The 22957-nt window shown below is 46.9% G+C and overlaps 1 protein-coding gene across 2 annotated transcripts in view; it reads left to right on the top strand.

The window, feature by feature from the left end:
* LOC124116558 overlaps nt 1-15767 on the top strand; it is a 34216-nt gene extending 18449 nt beyond the window's left edge. The window contains exons 10-13 of one of the 2 annotated variants that reach the window (XR_007220530.1): nt 1189-1335; nt 2141-2278; nt 10676-12140; nt 12308-15767. Coding sequence is in view for 1 of the 2 variants with exons in the window: in XM_048394873.1 (XP_048250830.1) it covers nt 1189-1335; nt 2141-2278; nt 10676-10839 (449 nt within the window). In the remaining variant the exon portion in view is untranslated. Of the gene's footprint in view, nt 1-1188; nt 1336-2140; nt 2279-10675 lie in introns of both variants that reach the window. The other variant, XM_048394873.1, reaches the window with a different exon arrangement.
* Nucleotides 15768-22957: the final 7190 nt, after the last annotated feature.

The following is a 22957-nucleotide window of genomic DNA, read 5'->3' as shown; positions in this document are numbered from 1 at the left end:
CATGTCACGGTTGAGAACACCTTGGTAGACTGACAGCCATGTCCTGCTTGTATGGCTTGTCATGGTGGAGAACACCTTGGTAGACTGACAGCCATGTCCTGCTTGTATGGTGTGTCATGGTGGAGAACACCTTGGTAGACTGACAGCCATGTCCTGGTTGTATTGTGTGTCATGGTGGAGAACACCTTGGTAGAGTGACAGCCATGTCCTGCTTGTATAGTGTGTCATGGTGGAGAACACCTTACTAGACTGACAGCCATGTCCTGCTTGTATGGTGTGTTGTGGTGGAGAACACCTTGGTAGACTGACAGCCATGTCCTGGTTGTATTGTGTGTTGTGGTGGAGACTTGGTAGACACACAGCCATGTCCTGGTTGTATTGTGTGTCATGGTTGAGAACACCTTGGTAGACTGACAGCCATGTCCTGGTTGTATTGTGTGTCATGGTGGAGACCACCTTGGTAGACTGACAGCCATGTCCTGCTTGTATGGTGTGTCGTGGTGGAGAACACCTTAGTAGACTGACAGCCATGTCCTGCTTGTATGGTGTGTCGTGGTGGAGAACACCTTGGTAGACTGACAGCCATGTCCTGGTTGTATGGTGTGTCATGCTGGAGAACACCTTACTAGACTGACAGCCATGTCCTGCTTGTATGGCTTGTCATGGTGGAGACCACCTTGGTAGACTGACAGCCATGTCCTGCTTGTATGGTGTGTCATGGTGGAGAACACCTTGGTAGACTGACAGCCATGTCCTGGTTGTATTGTGTGTCATGGTGGAGAACACCTTGGTAGACTGACAGCCATGTCCTGCTTGTATAGTGTGTCATGGTGGAGAACACCTTACTAGACTGACAGCCATGTCCTGGTTGTATGGTTTGTCATGGTGGAGAACACCTTGGTAGACTGACAGCCATGTCCTGCTTTTATGGTGTGTCATGGTTCTGTCTTTGGTCATAGGGCCCCTATCATAACCCAAGTGTTTACAATGAATATTTAGGGGGTCCCTAGAATCAAATACTATAGTGGTAAACCTCAGGGGGCCCAGGGCCTATACCTATATTTCAAACACTGGTTGACCATGTGTCTCAAGTTGATATTCTGATACTCGAGGGTCTGTCATACAACCATTTGAGACCAAGAGCTAAGGTTCAAGAGCACTTTATGAACATGAACATTGTTTTTTCAGGGACAAGACAACGATCCCGTCATGTGAGGTATGCAGTCCCGAGACCATCAGACTTCCGCACCATCCCTGCAAGGCCGGGGCCCTACAACCCTGTGCGAAGGAGAAGCCACACAGTCAAGCCCATTGTGGAGAATACTGGCAGCATCGGTGAGTACTGCTGGTTGCCCTTATATTGGTAGAGTGTACACTTTACATAGACTTCCATGATACAGACCTCAGTGAGTACTGCTGGTTGCCCTTATATTGGTAGAGTGTACACTTTACATAGACTTCCATGATACAGACCTCAGTGAGTACTGCTGGTTGTCCTTATATTGGTAGAGTGTACACTTTACATAGACTTCCATGATACAGACTTCAGTGAGTACTGCTGGTTGTCCTTATATTGGTAGAGTGTACACTTTACATAGGCTTACATGATACAGACCTCAGTGAGTACTGCTGGTTGTCCTTATATTGGTAGAGTGTACACTTTACATAGACTTCCATGATACAGACCTCAGTGAGTACTGCTGGTTGTCCTTATATTGGTAGAGTGTACACTTTACATAGACTTCCATGATACAGACCTCAGTGAGTACTGCTGGTTGCCCTTATATTGGTAGAGTGTACACTTTACATAGACTTCCATGATACAGACCTCAGTGAGTACTGCTGGTTGCCCTTACATTGGTAGAGTGTACACTTTACATAGACTTCCATGATACAGACCTCAGTGAGTACTGTTTGTTGTCCTTATATTGGTAGAGTGCACACTTTACATAGGCTTACATGATACAGACCTCAGTGAGTACTGCTGGTTGTCCTTATATTGGTAGAGTGTACACTTTACATAGACTTCCATGATACAGACCTCAGTGAGTACATGCTGGGAAGGTAGATGGTCTCCGTAAATGGCTGGATTATTATTCAGACTGTTGAGATTTTCTCTACACATACAATTTTGTTTCAGCATATTTTGATGATCTCCTGAAACCAGTAGTGACCACAGCTATTGGTATCACACACATTGCACAAGGCCATACAGTCAAAGTGTACGCAGTCAAGGACATCTTTGGTGTCTCAGTGAATGACATCACATGCAAAGCAGGTATGCCCTTGCCCTATACTATGTGTAACTTCTTTTACTGTGTCAGTTTTTCATGAACCGCCTAAATCTCTTTGATCCACGGCTGGGTCATACCAAAAGTTCGGACTAATACATGCAGCCAAACATTCATGCACATCGCTTTATAAGTGCAATAATCTTGGTTACGATGTTAAACACCCATTTCACTTCACATCACCTCACCTCACTTCACCTCAACCTCTTCAACATCACCTCACCTCACTTCACCTCAACCTCTTCAACATCTTGGATATTGTTTGAAATTAGGCATTGTCGCAAATTAACACCTCCCCCAATATTTTTCTGCTAACCTAATATGACACTGTATATGGCAACTAAACACTGCTAAAGACAAAAACTAATAATATTCACCCAAAGAGTTGACAGATTGAAGTGGGGACTGAGGACTGGTCTTTTTCATATTTTACCTTTCCCACCTCCCATTTTATGTGGCAGTTTCCTATCCCTCTCTTCAACCACCCACTCCCTCTTACATGTGACATTGTCCAATCCCTCACTTCAACCACCCACCCACTCGGTCTAACATGTGACATTGTCCAATCCCTCTCTTTAACCACCCACCCCATCTTACATGTGACATTGTCCAATCCCTCTCTTCAACCACCCACCCACTCGGTTTTACATGTGACATTGTCCAATACCTCTCTTCAACCACCCACCCACTCGGTCTTACATGTGACATTGTCCAATCCCTCTCTTCAACCACCCACCCACTCGGTTTTACATGTGACATTGTCCAATCCCTCTCTTCAACCACCCACCCACTCGGTTTTACATGTGACATTGTCCAATCCCTCACTTCAACCACCCACCCACTCGGTCTTACATGTGACATTGTCCAATCCCTCACTTCAACCACCCACTCGGTCTTACATGTGACATTGTCCAATCCCTCTCTTTAACCACCCACCCCATCTTACATGTGACATTGTCCAATCCCTCTCTTCAACCACCCACCCACTCGGTTTTACATGTGACATTGTCCAATCCCTCTCTTCAACCACCCACCCACTCGGTTTTACATGTGACATTGTCCAATCCCTCACTTCAACCACCCACCCACTCGGTCTAACATGTGACATTGTCCAATCCCTCACTTCAACCACCCACCCACTCGGTCTAACATGTGACATTGTCCAATCCCTCACTTCAACCACCCACCCACTCGGTCTTACATGTGACATTGTCCAATCCCTCACTTCAACCACCCACCCCATCTTACATGTGACATTGTCCAATCCCTCTCTTCAACCACCCACCCACTCGGTCTAATATGTGACATTGTCCAATACCTCTCTTCAACCACCCACCCACTCGGTCTAACATGTGACATTGTCCAATCCCTCACTTCAACCACCCACCGGGTCTTACATGTGACATTGTCCAATCCCTCTCTTTAACCACCCACCCCATCTTACATGTGACATTGTCCAATCCCTCACTTCAACCACCCACCCACTCGGTCTTACATGTGACATTGTCCAATCCCTCTCTTCAACCACCCACTCGGTCTTACATGTGACATTGTCCAATCCCTCACTTCAACCACCCACCCACTCAGTCTTACATGTGACATTGTCCAATCCCTCACTTCAACCACCCACTCGGTCTTACATGTGACTTTGTCCAATCCCTCACTTCAACCACCCACTCGGTCTTACATGTGACATTGTCAAATCCCTCTCTTCAACCACCCACCCACTCGGTCTTACATGTGACATTGTCCAATCCCTCTCTTCAACCACCCACCCACTCAGTCTTACATGTGACATTGTCCAATCCCTCTCTTCAACCACCCACTCCCTCTTACACGTGACATTGTCCAATCCCTCACTTCAACCACCCACCCACTCCCTCTTACATGTGACATTGTCCAATCCCTCACTTCAACCACTCACCCACCCCCTCTTACATGTGACATTGTCCAATCCCTCTCTTCAACCACCCACCCACTCCCTCTTACATGTGACATTGTCCAGTCCCTTACTTCAACCACCCACCCACTCCCTCTTACACGTGACATTGTCCAATCCCTCACTTCAACCACCCACCCACTCCCTCTTACATGTGACATTGTCCAATCCCTCACTTCAACCACCCACCCACTCCCTCTTACATGTGACATTGTCCAATCCCTCACTTCAACCACCCACCCCATCTTACATGTGACATTGTCCAATCCCTCACATCAACCACCCACCCACATTGTCCAATCCCTCTCTCCAACCACCCACCCACTTGGTCTTACATGTGACATTGTCCAATCCCTCTCTCCAACCACCCACTCGGTCTTACATGTGACATTGTCCAATCCCTCTCTTTAACCACCCACCCCATCTTACATGTGACATTGTCCAATCCCTCACTTCAACCACCCACCCACTCGGTCTTACATGTGACATTGTCCAATCCCTCTCTTTAACCACCCACCCCATCTTACATGTGACATTGTCCAATCCCTCTCTTCAACCACCCGCCCACTCGGTCTTACATGTGACATTGTCCAATCCCTCTCTTCAACCACCCACCCCATCTTACATGTGACATTGTCCAATCCCTCACTTCAACCACCCACCCACTCGGTCTTACATGTGACATTGTCCAATCCCTCACTTCAACCACCCACCCACTCGGTCTTACATGTGACTTTGTCCAATCCCTCACTTCAACCACCCACCCACTCAGTCTTACATGTGACATTGTCCAATCCCTCACTTCAACCACCCACTCGGTCTTACATGTGACTTTGTCCAATCCCTCACTTCAACCACCCACTCAGTCTTACATGTGACATTGTCAAATCCCTCTCTTCAACCACCCACCCATCCCCTCTTACATGTGACATTGTCCAATCCCTCTCTTCAACCACCCACCCACTCAGTCTTACATGTGACATTGTCCAATCCCTCTCTTCAACCACCCACTCCCTCTTACACGTGACATTGTCCAATCCCTCACTTCAACCACCCACCCACTCCCTCTTACATGTGACATTGTCCAATCCCTCACTTCAACCACTCACCCACCCCCTCTTACATGTGACATTGTCCAATCCCTCTCTTCAACCACCCACCCACTCCCTCTTACATGTGACATTGTCCAATCCCTCGTTTCAACCACCCACCCACTCCCTCTTACATGTGACATTGTCCAGTCCCTTACTTCAACCACCCACTCCCTCTTACACGTGACATTGTCCAATCCCTCACTTCAACCACCCACCCACTCCCTCTTACATGTGACATTGTCCAATCCCTCAATTCAACCACCCACCCACTCCCTCTTACATGTGACATTGTCCAATCCCTCGTTTCAACCACCCACCCACTCCCTCTTACATGTGACATTGTCCAGTCCCTTACTTCAACCACCCACCCATCCCCTCTTACATGTGACATTGTCCAATCCCTCACTTCAACCACCCACTCGGTCTTACATGTGACATTGTCCAATCCCTCACTTCAACCACCCACCCACTCAGTCTTACATGTGACATTGTCCAATCCCTCACTTCAACCACCCACTCGGTCTTACATGTGACATTGTCCAATCCCTCTCTTCAACCACCCACTCGGTCTTACATGTGACATTGTCCAATCCCTCACTTCAACCACCCACCCACTCAGTCTTACATGTGACATTGTCCAATCCCTCACTTCAACCACCCACTCGGTCTTACATGTGACATTGTCAAATCCCTCTCTTCAACCACCCACCCATCCCCTCTTACATGTGACATTGTCCAATCCCTCACTTCAACCACCCACTCGGTCTTACATGTGACATTGTCAAATCCCTCTCTTCAACCACCCACCCATCCCCTCTTACATGTGACATTGTCCAATGCTCTCTTCAACCACCCACCCACTCAGTCTTACATGTGACATTGTCCAATCCCTCTCTTCAACCACCCACTCCCTCTTACACGTGACATTGTCCAATCCCTCACTTCAACCACCCACCCACTCCCTCTTACATGTGACATTGTCCAATCCCTCACTTCAACCACTCACCCACCCCCTCTTACATGTGACATTGTCCAATCCCTCTCTTCAACCACCCACCCACTCCCTCTTACATGTGACATTGTCCAATCCCTCGTTTCAACCACCCACCCACTCCCTCTTACATGTGACATTGTCCAGTCCCTTACTTCAACCACCCACCCATCCCCTCTTACATGTGACATTGTCCAATCCCTCACTTCAACCACCCACCCACTCCCTCTTACATGTGACATTGTCCAGTCCCTTACTTCAACCACCCACCCACTCCCTCTTACACGTGACATTGTCCAATCCCTCACTTCAACCACCCACCCACTCCCTCTTACATGTGACATTGTCCAATCCCTCACTTCAACCACCCACCCACTCCCTCTTACATGTGACATTGTCCAATCCCTCACTTCAACCACCCACCCCATCTTACATGTGACATTGTCCAATCCCTCACTTCAACCACCCACCCCATCTTACATGTGACATTGTCCAATCCCTCACTTCAACCACCCACCCACTCCCTCTTACATGTGACATTGTCCAATCCCTCACTTCAACCACCCACCCACTCCCTCTTACATGTGACATTGTCCAATCCCTCACTTCAACCACCCACCCACTCCCTCTTACATGTGACATTGTCCAATCCCTCACATCAACCACCCACCCACATTGTCCAATCCCTCTCTCCAACCACCCACCCACTCGGTCTTACATGTGACATTGTCCAATCCCTCTCTTTAACCACCCACCCCATCTTACATGTGACATTGTCCAATCCCTCACTTCAACCACCCACTCGGTCTTACATGTGACATTGTCCAATCCCTCTCTTTAACCACCCACCCCATCTTACATGTGACATTGTCCAATCCCTCTCTTCAACCACCCACCCCATCTTACATGTGACATTGTCCAATCCCTCACTTCAACCACCCACCCACTCGGTCTTACATGTGACATTGTCCAATCCCTCTCTTCAACCACCCACTCGGTCTTACATGTGACATTGTCCAATCCCTCACTTCAACCACCCACCCACTCCCTCTTACATGTGACATTGTCCAATCCCTCACTTCAACCACTCACCCACCCCCTCTTACATGTGACATTGTCCAATCCCTCTCTTCAACCACCCACCCACTCCCTCTTACATGTGACATTGTCCAATCCCTCGTTTCAACCACCCACCCACTCCCTCTTACATGTGACATTGTCCAGTCCCTTACTTCAACCACCCACTCCCTCTTACACGTGACATTGTCCAATCCCTCACTTCAACCACCCACCCACTCCCTCTTACATGTGACATTGTCCAATCCCTCAATTCAACCACCCACCCACTCCCTCTTACATGTGACATTGTCCAATCCCTCGTTTCAACCACCCACCCACTCCCTCTTACATGTGACATTGTCCAGTCCCTTACTTCAACCACCCACCCATCCCCTCTTACATGTGACATTGTCCAATCCCTCACTTCAACCACCCACCCACTCGGTCTTACATGTGACATTGTCCAATCCCTCACTTCAACCACCCACTCCCTCTTACATGTGACATTGTCCAATCCCTCGTTTCAACCACCCACCCACTCCCTCTTACATGTGACATTGTCCAGTCCCTTACTTCAACCACCCACCCATCCCCTCTTACATGTGACATTGTCCAATCCCTCACTTCAACCACCCACCCACTCGGTCTTACATGTGACATTGTCCAATCCCTCACTTCAACCACCCACCCACTCGGTCTTACATGTGACATTGTCCAATCCCTCACTTCAACCACCCACTCCCTCTTACATGTGACATTGTCCAATCCCTCGTTTCAACCACCCACCCACTCGGTCTAATATGTGACATTGTCCAATCCCTCACTTCAACCACCCACCCACTCCCTCTTACATGTGACATTGTCCAGTCCCTTACTTCAACCACCCACCCATCCCCTCTTACATGTGACATTGTCCAGTCCCTTACTTCAACCACCCACCCATCCCCTCTTACATGTGACATTGTCCAGTCCCTTACTTCAACCACCCACCCATCCCCTCTTACATGTGACATTGTCCAATCCCTCACTTCAACCACCCACCCACTCGGTTTTACATGTGACATTGTCCAATCCCTCACTTCAACCACCCACCCACTCGGTCTTACATGTGACATTGTCCAATCCCTCACTTCAACCACCCACCCACTTGGTCTTACATGTGACATTGTCCAATCCCTCACTTCAACCACCCACCCACTCGGTCTTACATGTGACATTGTCCAATCCCTCACTTCAACCACCCACTCCCTCTTACATGTGACATTGTCCAATCCCTCTCTTCAACCACCCACCCACTCCCTCTTACATGTGACATTGTCCAATCCCTCACTTCAACCACCCACCCACTTGGTCTTACATGTGACATTGTCCAATCCCTCACTTCAACCACCCACCCACTCGGTCTTACATGTGACATTGTCCAATCCCTCACTTCAACCACCCACCCACTCGGTCTTACATGTGACATTGTCCAATCCCTCTCTTCAACCACCCACCCCATCTTACATGTGACATTGTCCAATCCCTCACTTCAACCACCCACCCACTCCCTCTTACATGTGACATTGTCCAATCCCTCTCTTCAACCACCCACCCACTCGGTCTTACATGTGACATTGTCCAATCCCTCACTTCAACCACCCACCCACTCGGTCTTACATGTGACATTGTCCAATCCCTCTCTCCAACCACCCACCCACTTGGTCTTACATGTGACATTGTCCAATCCCTCTCTTCAACCACCCACCCACTCAGTCTTACATGTGACATTGTCCAATCCCTCTCTTCAACCACCCACCCACTCCCTCTTACATGTGACATTGTCCAATCCCTCACTTCAACCACCCACCCACTTGGTCTTACATGTGACATTGTCCAATCCCTCTCTTCAACCACCCACCCACTCAGTCTTACATGTGACATTGTCCAATCCCTCTCTTCAACCACCCACCCACTCCCTCTTACATGTGACATTGTCCAATCCCTCACTTCAACCACCCACCCACTTGGTCTTACATGTGACATTGTCCAATCCCTCTCTTCAACCACCCACCCACTCCCTCTTACATGTGACATTGTCCAATCCCTCTCTTCAACCACCCACCCACTCGGTCTTACATGTGACATTGTCCAATCCCTCACTTCAACCACCCACCCACTCGGTCTTACATGTGACATTGTCCAATCCCTCACTTCAACCACCCACCCACTCGGTCTTACATGTGACATTGTCCAATCCCTCACTTCAACCACCCACCCACTCCCTCTTACATGTGACATTGTCCAATCCCTCACTTCAACCACCCACCCACTCGGTCTTACATGTGACATTGTCCAATCCCTCACTTCAACCACCCACCCACTCGGTCTTACATGTGACATTGTCCAATCCCTCTCTTCAACCACCCACCCCATCTTACATGTGACATTGTCCAATCCCTCACTTCAACCACCCACCCACTCCCTCTTACATGTGACATTGTCCAATCCCTCTCTTCAACCACCCACCCACTCGGTCTTACATGTGACATTGTCCAGTCCCTTACTTCAACCACCCACCCACTCCCTCTTACATGTGACATTGTCCAATCCCTCACTTCAACCACCCACTCGGTCTTACATGTGACATTGTCCAATCCCTCTCTCCAACCACCCACCCACTTGGTCTTACATGTGACATTGTCCAATCCCTCACTTCAACCACCCACCCCATCTTACATGTGACATTGTCCAATCCCTCACTTCAACCACCCACCCACTTGGTCTTACATGTGACATTGTCCAATCCCTCACTTCAACCACCCACCCCATCTTACATGTGACATTGTCCAATCCCTCACTTCAACCACCCACCCACTTGGTCTTACATGTGACATTGTCCAATTCCTCACTTCAACCACCCACCCACTCCCTCCTACATGTGACATTGTCCAATCCCTCACTTCAACCACCCACCCACTCGGTCTTACATGTGACATTGTCCAATCCCTCTCTCCAACCACCCACCCACTCGGTCTTACATGTGACATTGTCCAATCCCTCACTTCAACCACCCACCCACTCCCTCTTACATGTGACATTGTCCAATCCCTCTCTTCAACCACCCACCCCCTCTTACATGTGACATTGTCCAATCCCTCACTTCAACCACCCACTCCCTCTTACATGTGACCTTTTTTCATGACAACGCCTCCCTATGATAAATGACCGTTCCCAAATAATGTTAAAATTTGAACAATTATTTGAAGAAAAAAGAACTACCATTGTTCTTGCCGACACACCTTCATCTTGACTATTTCAGGATGTAAGATTTACATGACGCGACCTGCTTCCTCTGGCTCTGCCTTTGGATACATCAAGAAGGGCTGGCTGTTCAAGAGGAAGATATATGGCTACTTCGATGAACAGCTCGTCACCATCCTCAAGAAGCCAGGCACTGATAAAACCTCCAACTTAATGTGTTAGATACCATGACCTGTCCACCCTCCCTACCGGACTTGGCTATCAACTTAATAAGGACTTCTGAGCTATTTGTGATACACTTTGATATTTGTTTTTTGTCACATGGATGTAGTGTTAACTGTTTTTGAGAATTTTTTGCTTGATCTGTGATGTGAATTTGATATTTTTGGGGATGTATTTTGTGGTATGGAGTCATAGATGATTTATTGAAGTGTATGGTTACCATGTTACAAATCCTTTTATAAGGATGCTTTTTACAATGAGATGAGATGAATCTGTTGTGTGAGGGATGTTCACATGGAAATGTGAAATGTGTGGGATTTATCTATTGTTAAATGTTTGAATTATGCAAAATACCTGGATGTATGTGGGGGTCAACACAAGTGGGTCTGTTACCCTGCAAGGAAATAGATCATTTGTATAGAGAAATGAGGGAAGCTCAGACCAATCAGTGCTAAGATTACAATGCCCAAAACTGCAATATTTCTCACTTGATAATGTGTGTGAAACATGTGCCCTAGGCTTGTGGTAGGTGCTCCACTCATTGATTCAATGCCAGGCAACATCAGTGCTCCCTAAAAGTTCTCCACTAAACCATCGGCCCAATGTAATCGGGGAGGTAGATACAGCACACAGGTCTCCACTAAACCATTGGCCTAGTGTAATCGGGGAGGTACATATAGCACACAGGTCTCCACTAAATCATCGGCCCAATGTAATCGGGGAGGTACATATAGCACACAGGTCTCCACTAAATCATCGGCCCAATGTAATCGGGGAGGTAGATACAGCACACAGGTCTCCACTAAATCATCGGCCCAATGTAATCGGGGAGGTACATATAGCACACAGGTCTCCACTAAACATCGGCCCTGTGTAATCGGGGAATCTTACTGCTAACAATACTCAAAATCGATACTAAAAATACTAATATCCTCTACTAACAATAATACTAATACTAATATCCTACTACTTACAATACTACCACTGATATCCTGCTACTAACAATACTACTACTGATATCATGCTACTAACAATACTACTACTGATATCCTGCTACTAACAATACTACTACTGATATCCTGCTACTAACAATACTACCACTGATATCCTGCTACTAACAATACTACTACTGATATCATGCTACTAACAATACTACTACTGATATCCTGCTACTAACAATACTACTACTGATATCCTGCTACTAACAATACTACTACTGATATCCTGCTACTAACAATACTACTACTGATATCCTGCTACTAACAATACTACTAAAACATATCGGGTCACTGTATTCACAGGTGATGGAGGGTTCGTAGAGAACACATCTCTCCACTACACCGCCCTTCTACTAACAATAATGCTATTACTAATATCCTGCTATGAACAAAACTACTAACACAACTACTAATATCCAACAGTAATATAGGATCGTAGGGTGCCACATATCGTCCCATTGTATTCATAGGTGATGGAGGGTCGTAGAGAACACATCTCTCCACAACACACATATCGGGTCACTGTATTCACAGGTGATGGAGGGTCGTAGAGAACACATCTCTCCACAACACACATATCGGGTCACTGTATTCACAGGTGATGGAGGGTCGTAGAGAACACATCTCTCCACAACACACATATCGGGTCACTGTATTCACAGGTGATGGAGGGTCGTAGAGAACACATCTCTCCACGACACACATATCGGGTCACTGTATTCACAGGTGATGGAGGGTCGTAGAGAACACATCTCTCCACAACACACATATCGGGTCACTGTATTCACAGGTGATGGAGGGTCGTAGAGAACACATCTCTCCACAACACACATATCGGGTCACTGTATTCACAGGTGATGGAGGGTCGTAGAGAACACATCTCTCCACAACACACACATTGGGTCACTGTATTCACAGGTGATGGAGGGTTGTAGAGAACACATCTCTCCACAACACACATATCGGGTCACTGTATTCACAGGTGATGGAGGGTCGTAGAGAACACATCTCTCCACAACACACATATCGGGTCACTGTATTCACAGGTGATGGAGGGTCGTAGAGAACACATCTCTCCACTACACACATATCGGGTCACTGTATTCACAGGTGATGGAGGGTCGTAGAGAACACATCTCTACACAACACATATCGGGTCACTGTATTCACAGGTGATGGAGGGTTGTAGAGAACACATCTCTCCACAACACACATATCGGGTCACTGTATTCACAGGTGATGGAGGGTCGTAGAGAACACATCTCTCCACAACACACACATCGGGTCACTGTATTCACAGGTGATGGAGGGTCGTAGAGAACACATCTCTCCACTACACACATATCGGGTCACTGTATTCACAGGTGATGGAGGGTCGTAGAGAACACATCTCTCCACAACACACATATCGGGTCACTGTATTCACAGGTGATGGAGGGTCGTAGAGAACACATCTCTCCACAACACACATATCGGGTCACTGTATTCACAGGTGATGGAGGGTCGTAGAGAACACATCTCTCCACAACACACATATCGGGTCACTGTATTCACAGGTGATGGAGGGTCGTAGAGAACACATCTCTCCACAACACACATATTGGGTCACTGTATTCACAGGTGATGGAGGGTCGTAGAGAACACATCTCTCCCCAACACACATATTGGGTCACTGTATTCACAGGTGATGGAGGGTCATAGAGAACACATCTCTGCACAACACACATATCGGGTCACTGTATTCACAGGTGATGGAGGGTCGTAGAGAACACATCTCACCACAACACACATATCGGGTCACTGTATTCACAGGTGATGGAGGGTCGTAGAGAACACATCTCTCCACAACACACATATCGGGTCACTGTATTCACAGGTGATGGAGGGTCGTAGAGAACACATCTCTCCACAACACACATATTGGGTCACTGTATTCACAGGTGATGGAGGGTCGTAGAGAACACATCTCTCCACAACACACATATCGGGTCACTGTATTCACAGGTGATGGAGGGTTCGTAGAGAACATATCTCTCCACAACACACACATCGGGTCACTGTATTCACAGGTGATGGAGGGTTGTAGAGAACACATCTCTCCACAACACACACATATTGGGTCACTGTATTCACAGGTGATGGAGGGTCGTAGAGAACACATCTCTCCACAACACACATATCGGGTCACTGTATTCACAGGTGATGGATGGTCGTAGAGAACACATCTCTCCACAACACACATATCGGGTCACTGTATTCACAGGTGATGGAGGGTCGTAGAGAACACATCTCTCCACAACACACAAATCGGGTCACTGTATTCACAGGTGATGGAGGGTCGTAGAGAACACATCTCTCCACAACACACATATCGGGTCACTGTATTCACAGGTGATGGAGGGTCGTAGAGAACACATCTCTCCACAACACACATATGGGGTCACTGTATTCACAGGTGATGGAGGGTCGTAGAGAACACATCTCTCCACAACACACATATCGGGTCACTGTATTCACAGGTGATGGAGGGTTCGTAGAGAACACATCTCTCCACAACACACACATCGGGTCACTGTATTCACAGGTGATGGAGGGTTGTAGAGAACACATCTCTTCACAACACACACATATTGGGTCACTGTATTCACAGGTGATGGAGGGTCGTAGAGAACACATCTCTCCACAACACACATATCGGGTCACTGTATTCACAGGTGATGAAGGGTCGTAGAGAACACATCTCTCCACAACACACATATCGGGTCACTGTATTCACAGGTGATGGAGGGTTCGTAGAGAACACATCTCTCCACAACACACACATCGGGTCACTGTATTCACAGGTGATGGAGGGTTGTAGAGAACACATCTCTCCACAACACACACATATTGGGTCACTGTATTCACAGGTGATGGAGGGTCGTAGAGAACACATCTCTCCACAACACACATATCGGGTCACTGTATTCACAGGTGATGGAGGGTCGTAGAGAACACATCTCTCCACAACACAGACATATTGGGTCACTGTATTCACAGATGATGGAGGGTCGTAGAGAACACATCTCTCCACAACACACATATCGGGTGACTGTATTCACAGGTGATGGAGGGTCGTAGAGAACACATCTCTCCACAACACACATATCGGGTCACTGTATTCACAGGTGATGGAGGGTCGTAGAGAACACATCTCTCCACAACACACATATCGGGTCACTGTATTCACAGGTGATGGAGGGTCGTAGAGAACACATCTCTCCACAACACACATATTGGGTCACTGTATTCACAGGTGATGGAGGGTCGTAGAGGACACATCTCTCCACAACACACATATCTGGTCACTGTTTTCACAGGTGATGGAGGGTCTTAGAGAACACATCTCTCCACAACACACATATCTGGTCACTGTTTTCACAGGTGATGGAGGGTCGTAGAGAACACATCTCTCCACAACACACATATCGGGTCACTGTATTCACAGGCGATGGAGGGTTCGTAGAGAACATATCTCTCCACAACACACATATCGGGTCACTGTATTTACAGATGATGGAGGGTCGTAGAGAACACATCTCTCTCCAACACATATTGGGCCACTGTATTCACAGGTGATGGAGGGTGGTGTTACAGATTCTTTACATCCAGGGATGGATGAATATATTCCTGAGTGCTAGAGGAATGCTGAGTACCCATTGACATGAAGTATTGATGATGCCTGGTTAACAGACTAATAGTCAAGTAGCTCAGTAGTCAACAGTCTTTGCGTATGGAATAATTTACATCTAGACATGGATCGATGATTTCTTCCAACAAAAGGGGGCACGGGTGGCCCAGTCGTCTGAGTCGCCGCCATTCGCTGTGCAGAGTTGCGTCCCTTGGGCACGCCAGAAACCTATGATTGTGCGTTCGAATCCCGGTTTGCCCCGATTATGTTTCTAGGTTTGTCAGCACCATACCCGTGCTCGTGGGTTTCATCGAAGTGGTAAACGTCTGAGACCTGCATCACTTCGGGCTTTCCTCCCACATTAAGCTGACACCCCGTGATATAACTGGAATAATGTTAAAAGCGGCGTTAAACCCAACTCAACTCACTCCTACAAAAAGATGTTCCAAATTGTGAGATCTAGAAGAGACATCAAGTTCCCCCTTTGAATTGGCACTGGTGTGTTCCCTCTGCAAATATCTTGAATTGGTTCACGAAGTATAACACTTTACTTCATTTTATTCTGTATCATTGGCGTAAAGGAATGCCCACATTTGAAATCCCCCCACCCTACATCCAGGTATTAAAAAACATTAATATAGAATATAATTATTTGTTATCACTAGAATTTGATATGGTATATGGTATCTTATATGTCTTTTTGATTCTGTATTTATCTTGAATTTTCAAAATACAAAGGAAAAAAATAATAAGATAGTTCAAATTGATCAAAACACGTTTTGTTCATTGTTAATGATAGCATCCTACCATGTATGTGGTGTGTAGATGTACACAGTATTCCTACCATGTATGTGCTGTGTCGGCATGAGTCTGTTCGAAATATGCCTCTGTTCGCCCAGCAGTGAATGGGTACCTGATAGTATGAGATGGCAATCTAACTGTCAGCCTTCCAGAGCCTCACAAAGCATGTTTATGTTACAAAAGTATTAAGTTTATTATTGTACATCCAACTTTGGAACTTTCCCCTTAGGGTGCGCTAGTTAGGAATGGAGATGTCTATTACAGCACACATGTTTGATATATATCCATGCTTATACTTATGAGATATACCTATATTTATGAGAGAAACCTATATCTATTATATATTTATATTTATGAGATATATCTATATCTATGAGGTATACCTATTTTTTAAATTTTATTCCTCTATTGAGGATAATGTCTGTGATATGACATAATGATACAGTGCCAAACCTTGTTATGTCCTGTGATTCAAATACTCTGTATTACTGTTTCACAACAATAAAACTCTGAAACACTAATCTTGTTTGTTTCATTGAAGAAAGTCTTGTCTTCTTAGTCAGTTTTAGAAGTACAACTCATCACAATGGCCACACAATATCTTATAAAAGATGAGCAAACAGCTGCGATACTGAGTCCAACCTAGCCATGTCACAGCAGGGATTCCAAGGCTCCACACATACCCATGTGGGGAGTCTGACCTGGCCATGTCACAGTGGTGACAAGAGGACTCCACATGTACCCATGTTGTGAGTCTGACCTGGCCATGTCACAGTGGTGACTAGAGGGCTCCACATGTACCCATGTTGTGAGTCTGACCTGGCCATGTCACAGTGGTGACTAGAGGGCTCCACATGTACCCATGTTGTGAGTCTGACCTGACCATGTCACAGTGGGGACAAGAGGGTTCCACATGTACCCATGTTGTGAGTCTGACCTGACCATGTCACAGTGGGGACAAGAGGGTTCCACATGTATCCATGTGAGGAGGCCAACCTGGCCAGGTCACAGCAGGGACTAGAGGGTTCCACATGTACCCATGTGTGGAGTCTGACCTGGCCATGCCACAGTGGTGACAAGAGGACTCCACATGTACCCATGTGGGGAGTCTGACCTGGCCATGTCACAGTGGTGACAAGAGGGTTCCACATGTACCCATGTGTGGAGTCTGACCTGGCCATGTCACAATGGTGAAAAGAGGGCTCCACATGTACCCATGTTGTGAGTCTTACCTGACCATGTCACAGTGGGGACTAGAGGGTTCCACATGTACCCATGATGGGAGTCTAACCTGGCCATGTCACAGTGGGGACTAGAGGACTCCACATGTACCCATGTGTGGAGTTTGACCTGGCCATGTCACAGTGGGGACAAGAGGGTTCCACATGTACCCAAGTTGTGAGTCTGACCTGGCCATGTCACAGTGGGGACAAGAGGGCTCCACATGTACCCAAGTTGTGAGTCTGACCTGGCCATGTCACAGTGGGGACAAGAGGACTCCACATGTACCCATGATGGGAGTCTAACCTGGCCATGTCACAGCAGGGACTAGAGGGTTCCACATGTACCCATGTTGTGAGTCTGACCTGGCCATGTCACAGTGGGGACAAGAGGGCTCCACATGTACCCAAGTTGTGAGTCTGACCTGGGCATGTCACAGTGGTGACAAGAGGGTTCCATATGTACCCATGTGAGGAGTCTGACCTGGGCATGTCACAGCAGGGACAAGAGGGCTCCACATATACCCATGTGGGGAGTCTGACCTGGCCATGTCACAGTGGTGACAAGAGGGTTCCATATGTACCCATGTGAGGAGTCTGACCTGGCCATGTCACAGTGGTGACAAGAGGGTTCCATATGTACCCATGTGAGGAGTCTGACCTGGCCATGTCACAGTGGTGACAAGAGGGTTCCATATGTACCCATGTGAGGAGTCTGACCTGGCCATGTCACAGCAGGGACTAGAGGGTTCCACATGAAATTATGAGGCACACCAATGAAATTATACTGTGACTTTGTAAATGTACTGTAATTCTTGCGAATCCTCTACCTCTATAACATCTTTGCCATAAATCCTGTATTTTGGTTTCAGTCACACTAACTAAAATTTTCAGATTTTCCAACAGACGTCCTCGTCACTATGAATTACACAATTAGTTGTTCCTAAATAGCACCGTAAGCACCCAAGCTAAGACGTGTGCAATGGCGGGAATCTCACTTCTTTCCTGTGTGTGCTGGAGTCGTATAGTTGTAATGATCTAGCACTTGGTATTAAGTCACATTAATCTAAGATTATTCTCATAGTTTTCTATAATAACAGACACAGTAAGTAAATTTTTATAGCTGCTAACTGGAGTGACGATCGCACGCACGTGAGTATAAGCTGCTGTGAGGTGTTGTTGTGAGGTCATAATGGAGTCTCCCTCTACTCTCGGTTGCAAGAAATATGGTCGGTTTATGATCACGGGAGATCCTCATGGTAACTGCATGAGGTGCAGAGAGACGATATGCACAGAGGAGACAAGATGACAGCAGTGCGCCAACACATCTAAGAGAGACTTCTTAAGGTTAGCCGATGCTGTAACTAAGGTTAAGATGCGTGAAGCGGCCAAGAGAAAAGTTGAAGTCGTCACGGCAGCCGACACCGATCAGGCGTCTGATTCTACCCCAGCGCCTCTTACTCCTACTCCACCAGAACAATCATATCCTGCGCTCTCCATGAGTCTGATACAACAACTATTCACAGCTGGAGAGGATGAGGCGATGGTTCAGACTCGGTTCTCAGTGAAGATATGGAGATGATGAAGAGTAGACAGACAGATCTGGCTAAGAAGTCCCCAAGTCCCCAAGTAGGCCCAACCCCAGCCGACCGTACCGACCAGCCAACCATCCAGCCAGCTGTCCAGACAACGGATCAGCCGTACGGCCAGCCGGCCGACCAACCAGGTATAAGCTCGCAAGCTTTACCCTACCATGATACACAGTCAGCTAAATCTTCGCTTGGGTCCCAGCAGGGTACCGCAAGGCCATACTCCTCAGCTAAGACACCGTACGGTCGCCGCACCCACTCCACGGCAACCCAGCCGACCGTCAAGCCGACCGTCCAGCCAACCGTTAAGACATCTACAGGGTAGACCGTCCAACCGACGGTACCCAAGGCAGCCACACGGATAATTATACTGGAATCATCCTGGACACCAACGGATGATGAAGCGCACGGGAAACACGTGGAGTGTACTACAGACTATTACGGACTGAGATGTCGGAATATGGGGGATGTCATCCTCTCAACATATCCACCAGACATTGCCTTGGCCGAGTTATGCAGGCAAGGTAGTAGACCAGATGTCGGAAAGTCTACTCATGCTCAAGCATGATGAACAACTACCCTTACCTCCATTGAAGCAGAAGTTGTATAAAACTCATGATAGTCCACTTCCGGATCATCAAAGTTTGGATAAAGACTTTATGAAGAACCCTAATAGTAATGTCACATTACCTGCTTCATGGATTAAGAATCTGTCCTCGGTATCCAGATATTCAATGGACACTGGCGCTTATATCAACTGGTTTGTCCACGGAATCAGACACATCATTCCACCATTACAGACATCTTATGAAGGCATACTCGGAGAGACTCCTATGACTTCAGGACAGATCAAGTCGGACACTTCAGGCAGAATGCAGGAAGACTTACTCTCCACCCAAGTCTGGGTGTCTTCACAGCTACTATGGGTTCAGCGTCAACAACTATTAGCACATATTGATTCAAGAGCTGTTTCTAACCAAACCTAGAGGCAATGCCACAACTGATATCTGCTCCTAAGACATTCAATGGCAAATTGAGACATTTCAAAGACGAGGTCAGACAAGATACAACGGAACGATTCCAAGCATGAGCTATCAGCCTAGCTGCCAAGGCACATAGATCTTCCCATCCCCATAAGGATTCGTCATATACACAGCCTCCTAAGAAGAAGTTTGTCCCCTCTGGAAAGGATTCATTTCAACAGAGTTGGGGGTACAACAAGCACCAATCTTCTCAGGAATGTTTTCGTCATTCCAACTACAAGAAACGAGGATCCGGTCGCCGGAGCAGAGCAAGGGCAGAGGTGAACGCAGATTCTGACTTCCTTGCCACCCACTCTGACGTTATAGACTCTTTCGACCTGGTTATGTCTATGGATTGCGATTTACACCTACTGTTTTTCAACATAATGCCGACTCCAGGACCAGTGGGAGGGCGTCTTCTGTCATACACTGAAAATTGGAAGCAGATTACGCACGATTGCTGGATTCCAGATGTCGTGTCTTACGAATACAAACTGCATTGAAAGAAACATCATATCTTGAAAATTCAAACCGTCAAGCCAAGTGAGCAGCAACAGATCTTGCCGTCAGGACGCTACTAAAGAAGCGAGCCATTCTGAGACAAGCAGAGACCAACAAAACTAAAGTTTTTTTATGCTCCGGTATTTCTAGTTCTGAAGAAGAATATGATCGACATAAGGATGATAATGGATCCTCAACAAGAAATTCATGGTACCTCCGCCAAAGTTCCAGATAGAATCTGTATGGAAGTTGAGGTCGACGTTGAGTGAGTGAGTGAGTTGGGTTTTACGCCACTTTTAACAGTATTCCAGTTATATCGCGGGAGGAAAGCCCAAAGTGATGCAGGTCTCAGACGTTTACCACTTCGGTGAAACCCACGAGCACGGGTAAGGTGCTGACAAACCTAGAAACATAATCGGGGCGAACCGGGATTCGAACCCTAACTCTGCACAGCGAATCGCGGCGCCTTAGACGACTGGGCCACCCGTGCCCCCAGGTCGACGTTGAAGACAGGAAATGCCTATCTACATGTCGTGGTACATCCCTTGTCACTGAAACACTTGCGCTTTGCAATCTATGGTCGACACTACGAGTTCCAGGTCTTACTATTCGGGATATCAATAGCCCCTTGGCTATTTACAAGGATTACAGCACCAGTCATCAGGTTTGCCCACCTCCAGCTAGTACGAATCCATTGACGATTTCCTGGCTGCAGACCAAGAGGAAGCTCAGTTACACCAGAACATGGTATTTCTGGTCCAGCTTATGACCTATCTAGGCTTCCTAGTCAATCCCTCCAAGTCCGAGACCACTCCGGTTCAAGACATCATATACATCGGAACGCGTTTCCAACTACACAAGGGATATCTATGTCCACCAGAGTATGGATTTGTCAAGACTATCACGATGATTTAAACCCTATCAAGTCAACCCAGCAGGACTCTAAGGTGGTGGATGTTTCTTCATACCGTCAGATTCGGGATGGACGATCTCACGATACAGGGATCTTGGAGCACCGGAGAGAAGAACTTTCAGGATAGCAGCTGCAATGAAATGCAGGCTATCTATTATGACATCCTGGCATGGAAGATACGTCTCTCAAAATCATCCATCCTCATAGCCAGGGACAACATCCAGAAACAAGGGAGGTCAAACTCCCTGATGATGGAGACTACACGATTGTTTGCCTTGGCAGACTCCTTCAATTGGCAGATGGAAGCGAGACCTATACCAAGGAAACTCAACATCTTTGCAGACAGCCTTTCCCACCAGTGGAGAATAGTGGCATTAGAATGGACTTTACACCCCCAGATCTTTGCTTGGATAACCACGTTTTTGGACACACAACACTTAGATCTCTTGTCTACAGAAATGGACATTATGACAGCTTATGAAACAAACAAAAACCATGCATAAATTACTACTGTTGGAGATTTAAGGTGCGCTTTCCGACATTATGTGTTTTTCGCACACGGGAATATGTATAAGAAGAAAAACATTTTACATCTGGTGCAAATAGAAAGCAAATAGAACTGGTTCCCCTTCTTATTACATTGAGTTGTATTCATTTCTTCCTGCTTCATGTTAAGCCACACTGAGTTACGTCCCATGATGGAAAATGTTTGTGCTCTGCATTGGACAGATATAAGACTTTATGTCTGAGCTTGCGTCGCGTAGCACTTGTAGAACCACTTTTTGTCTGGCCGTCGGGCGGCGCTCGTGTTACTTAACGAGGTGTGCTAGCGTTGTAGAGGAGCATGCTTCCGCTGTCCTGCCCAGAGTGTGAGGAGCTTATCAACAGTTACTTTTAGCATAGGTTTGTCCAGCTTCCTTGTAGAGGGTCTTGACTCTGGTTTCGTCCACACATTTCTCCTTCATACAACACAGTAAGTAAGTGTCCACGTTGTTATGCTTGTTTGTATACCTCATTGTATCACTCTTTAATGTGTGGTTGAATTTGAGAACGAATGGGACAGTGTGTATTCAACTCGGCGTAGATGACTGAGAAAACGAAACTAGTATCCGCCGTAGAAAATGTATGTTGTTCTAGGGGATACTTCTTCAATATACAAGACAACTCCGTCTGCGGGTCCACAACGTTTTATTGTGCATGGGAGCTGTTTCGTGTTCAGCTCCCAGATCTCAACTGCCAGCTCCCGCCGGTCTTGATGGATATATCTCTTTCTAACATTCATTACTATTCTTTATAAGGTAATACAGCTATGCTATGTAGTATCTCGTCCACAACCCACATGCCTCACGTGCAGTGGTCGTCCTGGTGATCTTACTCTTGGCCTTATAAGACAACAGCATGAAG

The sequence above is a fragment of the Haliotis rufescens genome, unplaced genomic scaffold (genome assembly GCF_023055435.1).
Source record: "Haliotis rufescens isolate VD_foot unplaced genomic scaffold, xgHalRufe1.0.p SCAF_130, whole genome shotgun sequence".
NCBI lineage: Eukaryota > Metazoa > Mollusca > Gastropoda > Lepetellida > Haliotidae > Haliotis > Haliotis rufescens.
Note: the sequence above shows the minus strand (reverse complement) of the source record. Positions and strands in the feature narration are given on the sequence as shown.